We start from the raw sequence: 13,884 nt of genomic DNA, 5'->3' as shown, positions 1-13,884 counted from the left end.
CTCTTGTGAAAAATAAGTGCAGACAATACTGTTTTTAATGTATAAAACCAGAAGTCTGCCAATATTCTCTTTGGAGTAATGGGTCATAACATTTTGGATAACCGTGACAATTTTAACCATGACCAAAGAAAGAAGCTGAAACCTATTTCTCATTCACAACACTGGCTACCTAATTTAGGTATATTAGCCAATAACACTTCTAATTTAGTTGAAGTACAGGGCATTTGGTTTCTCCAAATACTTGATGCCCACAGTAATTTTACTGTAAGGAAAAGGCTTGCTGTTGCACTGTATTTTATATATATCCTCCTTTAATAAATACAATAGTAAGCTATTGTATTTGGGGAAGGGATTCTGTGGATCCTAAAATATCATCTATGTTTTCAACCATGTCTTGCCTCAGATTTTCTTATGCTTGGTTTACTTAGCACAGATGCAGCAGTGAATAGCAACACCAGCCCTTCTCAGTCATCATCAATCAACGACATTTCATCCATGTCAACAGAACAAACATTGGCTTCAGATACAGACAGCAGCCTTGATGCATTGACAGGAACGCTTGAAGGATGCCGGTGATCAGCTTTGAAGATTTAACATTGGCAAAGAACTTTTGCTTCTGTTGGGCTTGAATTGCTTGTAAGTTTATGGAACCAAGTAGAAAAACTCCATGTTCTGCATGTTCCTCTAAAGTAACACCTGTAATTTTACTCAGTTGCAATAAGACTGTCTGCTTAATCTTGTAGAATGAAAGCAACTTTGTATCTCAAGGCAAAACAAAAATAGACATTACTATAAACTATTCTGTTTTGACCTATATCAGGTGAGCAGTTAAAATAACTCCAAGCTCAAATGAGTTCATGGGCATTCTGTCAGATGTCTGAAACATACGAATAGCCAATACAGATTTTCAAAAAAAGAAAGCCATTGTAAGTCTTGTTGAATGTATATCCTTATCTATATGACTACAAACATATGCCATATTAATGTGTTTTTTCTGGTATTCTCAGTACTGTAAAATAGAGTCAATTGTTTTTCTGGATAGCATTCTTTTCTTGAGGCCTTTTTCTTTCCATCAAATAATTTTGTATATCTTCACATAAGAGAAGCAAATTTGTGAGTGTCTGCATCTTTACATCTGAATGTAACTCTGCTTCTCTGAATGTGCTCTTCCAGTGCTTTTATTTCAAGGGGTGGGTGGAATAAGTAAAAACAGTTCATTTTTTGTAACTCTTGCATGCATTTGTGAATTAGTGTATGTTTTTAAAACAGGATTTCTTGGGGGGCGGGTGTTTGAAGCAATTCTTAAATACTTGTAGACATCTCCCCTTTTTTCCTATTCCAGCATTGCCCTGGAAAATCAGATAAAATATGGGTCTGTGCAGAGGTTTTGGAGCTTAGGTTAACCCCTTGAATAGGCATAGAGATACCTGCTTCTAGTATGTTCAAGGGACCTCTACACAAAATCTAAATATCTTTTAAATTTATATCCAGAATAAATTGAAATTCATATGCTGAGAAATTCATATGCTCAGAAAATGCTGAGAGGGACTATTTTAAAAACTGAACAACGTGAGAGAGACTAGGTTAATAAGTAAGGTTTATAATATGTAATTGCCTCCCCACCAACCCTTCTTCAGCAAATTCCAAACACAGACACCAGTTTTGAGCCAGTTTGATCAGGCTCAATTTTTTCTAGCTCAAAAAATGGTAGCTTGTCATATCTTGACCCTGAATAAAACCCATTCATCAAATATTTACAAGGAGAATGTTTTTGTGAATGTATAGGTGGATTGCCCTATTAGCACAATATTAGGGAGGTAGTATTGTAGATGGAACAAAGTTGTGAGACAATCCCAGATTGTACAGCTGAGGTTTTACAGTAAACCCTGAACAATGAAAATTTCTGGATTACCCGGAAGGGGCCGTGCCTTTAGCAAAAGTTGGAATCTTTTTGTTCCCCTAACAGCCAAAGGTCAATTGCATATGCCACCTTCCAGCTTTGGCACCAGCACTTTACTAGCAGCACAATCCTATGCAAGTTTACTCAGAAGTAAGTCCCATTGTGTTTGATGGGGCTTATTCCTAGGTGAATGGATTTGGATTGCAACCTAGTTAGTTTTTAGTATGAGCTTTCTCCAGCGGTAGCCATCTCAACAAATAGAACTTTCAGGCAAGTCCAGCATGTTGCTGCGTTTGCTACTGTGGATTTGATTAGATTTCTCCTCCTAGAATTTAATCTTGAGCCTCAATGTTATTTCAGACTTTCATATACATCCATTGATACCTTATCACTTGAGACTTGCAGCTGAACATGTGAATTGCCTCTCTTAAATATTGTATTTTAGAGAAGGCACAAAATGTGTTTGTGGGTGGCTATTTAATATTTAGTATAATTAATCACTTGTTGGTAGTTAAGTGTCAAGTAAAAAAAAAAGGCTTCCTTGGATGAATGGATTACTCTGTTCAAAACATATTATTGAGATGTCATTGATTATAGTAGAAGTTAATTCCAAGTAAATATATTTAGGAAAATAAAAGTTGATTTTTTAAAAAAATGGTAAAATATTGGTTAGGATTCTAAGATACACATCTGAAATGCTTTTTCTCATGTATGGGAGTTTTCTGACCTTTCCTTCCAGTTGCAGCTTTTGCACCACATAGATTGTCACTCTTGAGGGTCCCTGACATTCAGGAGTGACTTCTGGGGTCATGAGGGACTGCAGTAGGAAGGGGCTAGGACTGATAAGGTTCAGCGCGGAATGAAAACTGGGTGTGTGGTCCTGTGGATCCTGGACATCATATACAATCTAATACTTGTATATCAGAACCCATATAGGTGACACTTCATAGAGGAATATTATATGAAAAAAGACAGGTCTTTGCCCCAAATTAAAAAGTAGTAGGGGAAACAACAAAGGCACAGAAAGAAGCAAAGACAGCAGGGAACCAATGAGATAAGATCTATACCAGGGCAACTGTGAGAGGTTTGGGGGCCATTTTGGCCTCCTGGAACACCCCACCCCCCATTGCTGGCTACACTAGGTAGAAATATATGTATTTTTTAAAATCCATTCTGTCTGCATTTTGTGGATTGTCAGGTGTCTTTCATTTTGTCGTCCACTCATTGACAGAATCAGATTTTTCCCAATTTCCCGAGTATGCACAGGTTTGCACTTATGAAAATGTGCAAATCCCCTCAGAATGCACATTTTCATGCTTTAGCCTATGGGGGAAATATGCATTTTTGGCCAGTGTTTTTTCTACAACAAAATTTGTGTAAAAAGCAAGCCTGCAAAATCCATGTGACTCGGGAAAAGCTGGTCCACTGTAGAATCTGTGGGTCAGATTCATAGAAATCCGAACTCATTTGATTCCATTGCGAATTTCTATGACATTCCTAACACTGGGCGGGGGGGGGGGGGAGCGAGGGAAATATTTATTTTTTAAAAGATCTCCTGATTTGCCACTGCATTCAGCAGCAAATTGCTCCATAGCACTCAGTAGTGGTAAAAGGGTTAAGTTTAGCTCCTTTTTAAATTTGTGTCTGCATGCAGGCTTCGTGTCGCCCACACCTGATGTAGACTGAGACGTGGTTTGTACAACACGACCGGGTTATTTAACCTACAATGAGCCACGGTGTATGCCAGGTGCGTGTGGCCAACATTTTGAATCTGCAGCGTGGCCATCATGGGTTATTTGAGGGTTAAACAACCTTTGCATAATCCTCTATTAGTAATAGGATTATGCAAGAATTGTTTAACTCTTGAATATCTTGCGATGGCCAGGTTTGCACAAAACCGCGCAGTTCTCAATCACCTTAATCTTGGGTTGCAGATTCAAAATATGGTTGCAGCCAGAGAATCCTTCCTTTCTTCTTTTGCCAAATCTAAGCACCAACTAGAAAGATTACTATATTTTCTTCAAATGTATTGAAGTAAAAGTTAAGTGTAGAGGTGACATTAGAAGGATACTTTCAATAAAAAATTAAATACATCTGCTGGGTGTAGGATTTACCTTTTCACCTATTTCACATCCCGGGATCTGTTTAACTAAAGGTTGTTGCAAAGCTGTTGCAAAGTAACTTTGACTTAAAGTGGCATTTTTATTAAACCATCAAATTAAATTCTGAATGCTTTGAAGACAGTCTAAATTATCTACTATGTTTAAAATTGAAAAAATTGAAATCTGTGCTTGACTGACAATGTTCGTTTCAATGTGTGCTTTTTAAAAATGAACTTTCCCATTTAGATGTAGATTGGGTAATCTAACTTGCTGCCCCAGGAGGCTGTTCCAAGTGGTCCGGAGCCTGGTCGGTCCTGTGGCTCCGGAACCACTGGAGCATTCTAAGGCCTCCTGTGAGGCTTTGGCAAGGCACTTTGCAGATAAAATTGATCAGATTAGGTGTGTTACTCTGCACACTGTGGATACAGTTAGTGAGCAAGAGGCGGCCTGTGGCAAACCGGTTTTGTGGGATCGGTTCCAGCTTCTTCCTCCTGATGAAGTGGACAAGGTGCTTTCATCTGTAAGGCCAACCACCTGCTTACTTGATCCTTGCCCATCTTGGCTCATTATGAGCTGCAGAGAGAGACTGGGTGAGGGGATCAAGGCGGTGGTGAACGCCTCCCTTGAGGAGGGAGTGATGCCATCAGCCCTCAAGGAGGCAGTGATAAGACCGCTCTTAAAGAAGCCCTCCTTGGATCCTCAAGTTCTGAACAACTTTCGCCCAGTCTCAAATCTGCCATTTTTGGGCAAGGTGATTGAGCGGGTGGTGGCGGTGCAGTTGAAGGCACACTTGGAAGAAACTGATTATCTAGACCCATTTCAGTCGGGCTTCAGGCCTGGGCATGGGACAGAAACGGCCTTGGTCGCCTTGGTGGATGATATGAGGACGGCTCTGGATAGGGGTGAATGCTCCTTCCTTGTTCTCCTCGACCTCTCAGCGGCTTTTGATACCGTTGACCACGGTATCCTCCTGGACCACCTGGAGGGGTTGGGCATTGGAAACACTGTATTGCGGTGGTTCCAGTCCTTCCTCTCTGGCAGGTACCAGAGGGTAGCACTGGGAGAGGAGGTTTCGGACCCGTGGCCACTTACTTGTGGGGTGCCACAGGGTTCCATCCTCTCCCCGATGCTATTTAACATCTATGTGAAGCCACTGGGGGCTATCATCAGGAGGTTTGGGGTGCAGTGTCATCAATATGCGGATGACACTCAGCTCTACCTCTCATTCAAATCTTCACCAAGGTTGGCCGTAGAATCCCTGTCCAAATGTCTGGAGACGGTGAGTGGCTGGATGGGGAGGAATAAGCTGAAGCTCAACCCTGACAAGACCGAGGTACTTTTGGTGGGAGACAAGAGGAGGCTGGGGGATGTTGACCTGGTGTTGAATGGGGTACAGCTACCCTTGAAAGACCAGGTCCGCAGCCTGGGGGTCATTTTGGACTCCCAGCTGTCCATGGAGGCTCAGGTGTCAGCTGTGAGCCGGACAGCGCTGTATCAACTCCATCTGATACGGCGGCTGCTCCCCTACCTTCCCGACCATCTGCTCCCATCGGTAGTACATGCCCTGGTCTCCTCTCGTTTAGACTACTGTAATGCGCTCTACGTGGGGTTACCCTTGAAGACGGTTCGGAAACTGCAGCTGGTACAGAACGCGGCGGCTCGCCTGATTAAAGGCAGCCGCCGGCGAGATCACATCACTCCAGTGCTGAAGGAGTTGCACTGGTTACCAGTTGTTTTCCGGGCCAAATTCAAGGTGTTGGTTTTGACCTTTAAAACCCTATATGGTTCCGGCCCAGCCTATCTTAAGGAGCGCCTCCAGCAACACCAGACAGGCCGCTTAACAAGATCAGCCTCGGATGGCCTCCTCTCTGTCCCATCAGCCAGGACAGCTAGACTGGTGGGGACGAGGGAGAGGGCCTTCTCTGTGGTGGCCCCCACTCTGTGGAACTCCCTCCCTAGGGAACTCCGTCATGCCCCCTCTTTAATGAGCTTCCGTCGTGCATTAAAAAAGTTGTTGTTCAGGCAGGCATTTGGGGTGGGTTAGGGTATTTTTTAAAAAAAAATTTTATGGTAAAATTTTATTGTTTTAAATTGTTTATGGTGGGTTGTACATCGCCCAGAGTGGCTGGGTGACCAGTCAGATGGGCGATTAATAAATGTAATAAATGTAATAAATGTAATAAATAAATAAATAAATAAATAAATAACATGATTAACTTACAAAATATTAAAGTCACCATAAATAATGTTAGTGTATGTATGTTTAGAGGATATAAATCTTTCAAAGTTTACATTGTACTTCTAGAACCACTATGGAAATAAGTGGTGTGCCTGGATGATTTTTATAAATGTGGGGCACTCAAGGATTATGTATGTATACTTTGTATGGAGTATAGTAAATGGAATATAATCTCTCTTCCTCCATAAATCCTGTATTAAACAGTGGCAGTAGAGTATGGGATTGTATACTTGATATCTCATACAAAAAGGAAACCACTCCTTCATTCTCTAGCACTGATTCAGGAATTCTACACGAGTTTTGTTTTTTTAATTTGGGGAGGGAGGGGATGGGGACAGAAATACCGAGTGGTGTGGTGTGAGTGCTTGGGCTACTTGAGCTGTTACGCAGTCAGAGGTTTGTGCTGTAACCACTTGAGGCTCAGCAAGTTCATATTATAAGAATTCAGTTTTCCAGATTTAACTGGGATAGCCATGATTTCCAGAGCCCTGCCCTGAGAAAATCTCTGCCCTCTAACCTTTCTGATTTTGAAGAAGCAGCTACCCTGGGTTAAGATGTTCTTGAATCCTGAGTGAGGAGAAGGAAGACTAGTTGTTCAGGGGTGATGACTTAGCATAAATTACATTCCGGGACAATGGAGAGCTTGTCCATAACAACAAATGGGGAGAACAGTTGTGGGGATAAAAGCTTTTTGTGAGGAGTTGTTGCTGAAAGTAAAGTAAAGGGGAAATTTGGAGAGGAACTGTGTGTGTTTTGGTTGTAGTTTGCTGGCAACAGAGGTGGTAAGTGTTTAATTTCTAAATAGAGGAGTGCTGGGACATTAATCCGGGTGGGGGATATGGCATGTAAGTCCTGCTTCTTAATTCTAAGTATGTGGGGAGGGGGGTAGAATGCAGTTGCTCAGTGGTGAGGGTAAAACTTTGGATTATATTTAAAGGTGCACTCTGTTTTTTCTGTTTAAGAATTCTTTGCCCTGCTCTTTGGCTAGTCATTTATTGTATCAGGCTGCAACTTCTATGAACACTTAATTAAACATCAGTCCCATTGAACACAGTAGGGATTACATCTGAGTAAACATGCATAGGATTGCACAATCAGTGTTCCTCGGCTGTAAAATGGGACCAGTGTCCCCTAAGTGTTAAAAATGTAATAGGTTTAAATGAAGTATTTGACTGTGGCTTGCCTCACTGCTCTCGTCTTCCGAAGCCAGCTTTTTGCATGTGCTTTTAGTTATGCTTTTTGCACGTGGCACATTTGAATCTGAATTGTGTTGACTCCACTATTGTCCACTAGATCATCCTGCCCCAGCCCTACTTGCTCATGCACAGGAGTGTTCCTATTTTCATCTGTGATGTGTTGAAGGATATGCAATAACACATGAGAATGTCTCAGAATCAGCCAAGGGTTAGCCTCTACCCTATGAATGTGAAAATATATCAGCTAAAACAAAAATTGAGAGTTCTCTGAGGTCTTGGAAGGACTAAATGTATATTTTTTTCTGAGATATACAAAATGTACTTTGTCACCTCATTTTATACTATGGAGATTAGACATTTTAATATTCCTTGTAGAGTAGTCTCACCATGCTAGCTGCATTTGGACGTCTTGATAAGCCACGGAATTACCTTGCCTTCCTCTGGGCTCTTGTGCTTCCCCCTTCACTTCAGTGTGGCCACAATGAGGAGATCAGAAGCTTTTGCTTCTGTTGTAGATTAGCTGCAGTCTGGCGTGTCATCTGAATCCTAAATTGTGGTTAATCTTAACTGATTTGTTTGAAATAAGTAACTTCATAACTCGCAGTTTGAAATCGGCTTGTTCCAGACCACAGTTAAGCTTAACCACATTTTGTTGGTTTCAGACAACACAAGCCCTGATTGATCAAAACCAGGAGCAAAAGCTTCTCAACTCATTGTGGCCACTGGAGGAGGAGGGGAGAGTGAGCACTCAGGCCTGAGGTAATGCTAGGTTTGTTTCTGTCGTGACAGATCGTGGTTTATTTTGATGTCTGAATACATCCATTGCCTAAATCTGACATCCCCAAAGAATCCTGCCCCAGTACCTCTTGCCTCTTGTTGCCTGCATGTCTGTTGCTCTCCGCCTACCTGGATGTTCTTACTTGAGCAGGCAGTGGTAGCAAAACCTCTATATAAGAGCCTCTTAGCTCCCATCCTTATAAGGCAGTAGCCATTTTAAAATTTCCAAAATGGATTGCTAACGTAAGTCATTTTGGGGATTTAAAAATAGCTGCCACCTCACAAGAATGGGAGCCAAGTAGCTTCCATACAGAAGTATGGGAGGATTTGGGACAAGGAGGGAAAGTAGAGTGAAGCAATGGTAGAGGGGAGAACACTGACCAAGATGGAAGTAGGGAAAACTGGGGTGTGTGGGAGGACAAAAACAGCTAGGGCGATGGGGAAGGATGAGAAAACAGCAGCCAGGTGAAGGAGGCAGGTAACAGAAAAGCCAGAGCATGGGCTTTGTAAAGGCCTCACGGATCCACCATCTGACTTGCTTCTGGCCGCCATGGAGGGCTTTGGGGGCTTTGGATGCCTCTTTCATAGTAGCACCACCACAAGGGGCCCAAACCTCTGTCTGTCTGTGTGTTTTCTCTCTTGCACATCATTTTGTGACTACCCACAGCAGCTATTTTGTGGCTGTACCCACGTACTTTTTAAAAAAAAATTCCAATTGTGCCCATGGGCTCAAAAAGGTTGGGGACCGCTGTTTTAAAGATAGAATCTTAAACTTGGGGATCAAGAAGATGGGACCTTGCATTTCTAGTAATACCTTCCTTAGGTATAGTGCTTTTATTCTGTGAGTGAATTCATGCCCAATAGCACCCCTAGGCGCAGCCTCTGCCATGGTGCACCCCATAGCCCCCTGAGGAAGGGGTCTTCCCACTCCATTCCCCTGAGGGAATGACATAGTACTCTGTCCCACGACTTGCTAATCTCCCCTGCCTTCAAACTGTATGAACTGTGAAGGGGAGGGACTGTGGCTCATTGGTAGAGCACCTGCGTTGCATGCAGAAGGTGCCAAGTTCAATCCTTGGCATCTCCAGGTAGGGCTGGAATAATTCCTGCCTGAAACTCTGGCGAGCCGCTGCCAGTCAGTGTCAGTAGTACTGGGCAAGATGGACCAATGGTCTGACTCGATGTAAGGCAGCTTCCTATGTCTATGTTCCTATGTGCTGGTGAAGGAAGTCTGCCCCGAGTGGCTGAAGATGTACTGCAAGCTTCAACCACATGGACGCATTAAATTTTTAATGCATTTTAAAAACAAAATAACCCTGAGGTACACACCCCTCAGGTCCCTTTAGTATGCATACAAAGTTTCAGGTGTCTAGGTTTCATGGTCTTGAACCTATGGTGTGGATGGATAGACAGATACAAACACATGCGCGCATGCACACGTATCCTTTATTATATATTATGATCTTGCCTCCTCTGTTATAATAACTATAAATAAAAAGGACAGGACTCAGTAAGTGAATGTGAGATTCAAACATGCAAACTAATTTTTTCCAGTACTGGTAATATTTTTCCAGTAAATAATGTGTTAAGGGTATTCTTTTTACCAATTTGTATGACATGATTATGATGATTATATAGATTTATATACCACTGAACAAATTTAAAAATACCTCTAAGCAGTTGATCAATTAATGCTGATCGATGGTTAAGAAAGATGGGAAGAATCAAAGTGTAAGAGGGAAGGAACAGAGTAGAATACATGATCCCATGGCCCACTCCCATAACTTAACTTCAGTAGGTATTTGGTTAGCATTATATCTGCACCAGCCTCAGAATACATAATAGTTCAGTTCTACCACTTACTCATTCATGCAATTAAAAATCTAAATCTATGCAATGAGTAAGGATTAGGACTGAAATCTAAGCCTAAAGCATACATTTGCACAACTCATCTTGCTGCCACAAAAGAATGTAAGTATGATAAAACATGGATTCTAACTTATCCATTCTATTTTTAAAGGTCTATCAATGACACCTATATTTCAGTAGGTTCATTTCTTACTAATACTTAGATGAAGCATATTATCTTTGTTAATATATTTTCTGTCTTCTGTTAGTCACTTGAGTCACCTCAGTGTTCACCTTTCAAAAAACTATTTATGTGTGTATATAAAACAAGTAAGGTTGTCTTTCAATAATAAAATCCCTTAATGAGATTGACTACTATAGCATGCTCTGACATTACTGTGAAATGTTTAAATAGACATAATCTGTCAATAGTGCATTGTACTTCCTATATTTAACTGCTCACCTGAAAGGGGAAATGAAGAAAACTGGCTATCAAATGTTCAGATTCTGTACTCTACATATTATTTTAAACATAAACTGAGTAGCTGAATGGCATTGCAGAGATGGAGTAGATTTAAAAGCTGTTTTCGCATGTGCCCTTGTCATTTGTTCAGAAATGTTACAGAAATTAGAAGCACCCCATTCTCAATCTGAATGGTAAAAAGTGCATTGCGGAAATGACTGTGTGTGGATATGCATATTTATGACTGATTATATAAGAGAGCCATGTGCCTGCAGAGATCATAACGGTTAAATAACTGAGAGTTCTTGTGGATACATATTGGGAAGCAGCAAAAAAGTAAGGATGGAAGTCTTTCTATGGGGAAATGCATGAAGTGACCCTTTGCATGGTATTACAGCATAAGTATGAAAAGAGATTGTAAGTCACAAGTGCTTTCTGCTGCTTCCCGTAATGTGTGGAAAACCCCTTCATTATTAGGTTTACACACAGCCTTTGAAATAGTGCCATTTTAATTTAGTTACTTATCAAAGAATTCAGACTGGGTGAACTTAATTACAAGGGTTTGTTATGTACACGAATGTTTACTTTTTTCAGTTGACCTAGGCATCTGTGCGCATTATGTTCAGTGTCAGATTTAAAAATGAAACATCTGTACCCTCACTGATCCATCCTTTCAAGTTCCTCATTGCAGCTTTGGCAGCTGAATTTAAAAACTTTTGGCTGCTGTTACAGGTTATGTGATTTTCTATGGAACACGTGAATTGAAAGAGAGGGACTAGGATCCAACTTGCTAATTTAGACTTGGGTGTGCTCAGTGTGCCGTGACACTTTTTTTTCCTTTGAACAACAGACCACAGGCCATATCACAAACTGCTTTGGAAACTCCCCACCGTTTCAAAAGACACTTGCTGTGTTCTGTGGTGGGGGGCTACTCTGAAGTTTTTTTAACACGTGGAACTAGGTGTTTCGTTCTTTGGATTCAGGCCCAAGGTTAAGAAGCAGTAATATGGATCTGTAGTTTTGGTCCACAGTGTAGCACTCCATCAGTTAAAAAGAAAAAAAATATGTGCAGGTTGCAAATTTGGGCTAGGTATCACTAAAGCCTGTCAAGCTGCAGCGTCTCTAAGACCCTGGTTTCCAAAACGGAATTGATGGCCATTCTAATGTTTGAGAAATATGCTGGATGACATTCCTTATAAATGTCTGAAAACTCTCTTTGAAGTGCAGACACATTCTTCCTGACCATGCCACATAGAATACTAGTTCAGTCATGCAGCAATACAGTTTATGTAGATCGACTGGATTATAAAACACGGAGATGCAGAACTGTAAAATAAGGAACATTTATCAACCTTTGTAAATCCAGTATCAACGGTGTCTGTACACACAGAAGAAGTCAATGTCTGTAGTATGGAATTGATCAGGGCTTGATGCTACATTTACTGATACTGTTGGAGTCAAATTCTTTCCTGGGGTTGTGTGTACTTGAAGTTAGTGTGATGTGCCCATCTGCTTCCAGGTACAGAACTTGGACTCCCTCAGCTGACTTTCCTGATCTTTAATTTCATTACTTCACCGATGTTGCCGAGATCACTTTTTATATGTTGGGGTATGAAAAACAGTGAACCAACATTTTAAGATAATTTGTTTAGGTTCTTCTTTTAATACTGTTCTGTAAGAAATCTTGTTATGCTCACTCTGCATATTGAGACTCTCTTGTGCTACAGAATTACAAGGCATCTTCTCATAATATATGTACAAGACAAGAGGAACCTGCATTCTCGTTTTTGAGCTATAAAACAATTGTATTTTATTTTTATAATTCGGATTGTGGATTTCACTGCCACTAACTCACTGTGGATACTGTAAGTCTGGGTCCTATATTTCAATACTTATCTGAATCTAAAATAAAGTAAAACAAAAAACAAAACTTAACCCTGGAAGTAGTAAATTTAATTGGTTCCCAACTTCAATTGGTTCTAATATTTAAAACTGAACTCATTCCAAAGCTGAAAAGTAAATACTTAAAATGTTTTTAAGATTTAAATTTTTTATTTAAGATTCTAATTTTTACTTTGTCATGCTGCTGCTTAATTTTTCTGAAAGAGTGCCTGCATTTTTGCACAGTTATCTGTTTTATTAATTGTTTTTTGAAGCACTTTAGGATTGTTCTAAACACAACAATGCCTCCTCTATCATTACACCATTTTTACATATTAAACATGTGTTTGGTTGATCCAGTCCAATGCAAGCACAGCAACTGCTCATGGAGGGATTCCCATAGTGCATAAAAGTACGATTTCCCTCCCTTCCCCTCCAGCGCACATGTATGGGTGCATATATAGTCCCTGCACCAGTCTGCTCCTTTTGCTCAGTCAAGGAACATGCCTTGGAGTTAGTGTTCTTTGCCGAAGTGGAGGAGGAGGGCTGGATGGGAAATGGGAGTTAGGCAGAAGCCTAGCATGCCGACTATCCATAATCTTTTGCTCATGCTGTGGAAGGACAAGGCAGAAATGGGGACTCCCATGCCCACAGGGATCCCTCTGTGTATCAATATACCTGTCGTGGTCTCTATTAAGCTCTTCTGTGTTGAGGGCATTTTTGTGGGGCTGGGAGGAAGCTGTAGTTTAAGACAGCATATCAGTTTTGACAATAAAACTATTTTTTAAAGTTTTGAACATGCATTTTTATGGGTCAAAACTTAGTTTGCTATAATGTTAGCTGGGAGTATCTTTTTCTGAAACAAAGCTAAATTTCAAAATCCATAGAGTTAAGTGCTTTTTAAATCTCATTAAAATCGGTGTGCACTTGGCTTAACATAGAATCATAGAATCATAGAATAGTAGGGTTGGAAGGGGCCTACAAGGCCATCGAGTCCAACCCCCTGCTCAATGCAGGAATCCAAGTCAGAGCATCCCTGACAAATGGCTGTCCAGCCTCGTCTTGAAGGCCTCCAGTGTGGGAGAGCCCACCACCTCCCCAGGTAATTGGTTCCATTGCCGTATTGCTCTGACACTCAGGAAGTTTTTCCTGATGTTCAGTCGGAATCTGGCTTCCTGTAACTTGAGCCCATTATTCCATGTCCTGCACTCTGGGATGATCGAGAAGAGATCCTGGCCTTCTTCTCTGTGACAACCTTTCAAGTACTTGAAGAGTGCTATCATATCTCCCCTCAGTCTTCTCTTCTCAAGGCTAAACATGCCCAGTTCTTTCAGTCTCTCTTCATAGGGCTTTGTTTCCAGTCCCCTGATCATCTTTGTTGCCCTCCTTTGAACCCTCTCCAGCTTGTCTGCATCCTTCTTAAAGTGTGGTGCCCAGAACTGGACACAGTACTCCAGATGAGGCCTAACCAGTGCTGA

The 13,884-nt window shown here is 41.2% G+C and overlaps 1 protein-coding gene across 27 annotated transcripts in view; it reads left to right on the top strand.

Annotated features, from left to right (window-relative positions):
- MAPK9 (mitogen-activated protein kinase 9) overlaps positions 1-13,519 on the top strand; it is a 63,015-nt gene extending 49,496 nt beyond the window's left edge. For 21 of the 27 annotated variants that reach the window (XM_084839074.1, XM_084839067.1, XM_084839056.1 and 18 more), the window contains one exon: positions 434-6,178. In XM_084839074.1, coding sequence (XP_084695200.1) covers positions 434-576 — 143 coding nt within the window. In that variant the 3' untranslated portion in view covers positions 577-6,178. Of the gene's footprint in view, positions 1-428; positions 6,179-8,099 lie in introns of those variants that run through there. The other 6 variants (XM_084839077.1, XM_084839079.1, XM_084839078.1 and 3 more) reach the window with 3 other exon arrangements.
- Positions 13,520-13,884: the final 365 nt, after the last annotated feature.

This window comes from Heloderma suspectum, chromosome 2, assembly GCF_057233095.1.
Source record: "Heloderma suspectum isolate Gila_16-S chromosome 2, 16-S_ref, whole genome shotgun sequence".
Lineage (NCBI taxonomy): Eukaryota > Metazoa > Chordata > Lepidosauria > Squamata > Helodermatidae > Heloderma > Heloderma suspectum.
This window is presented reverse-complemented; position numbering and strand designations above follow the sequence as displayed.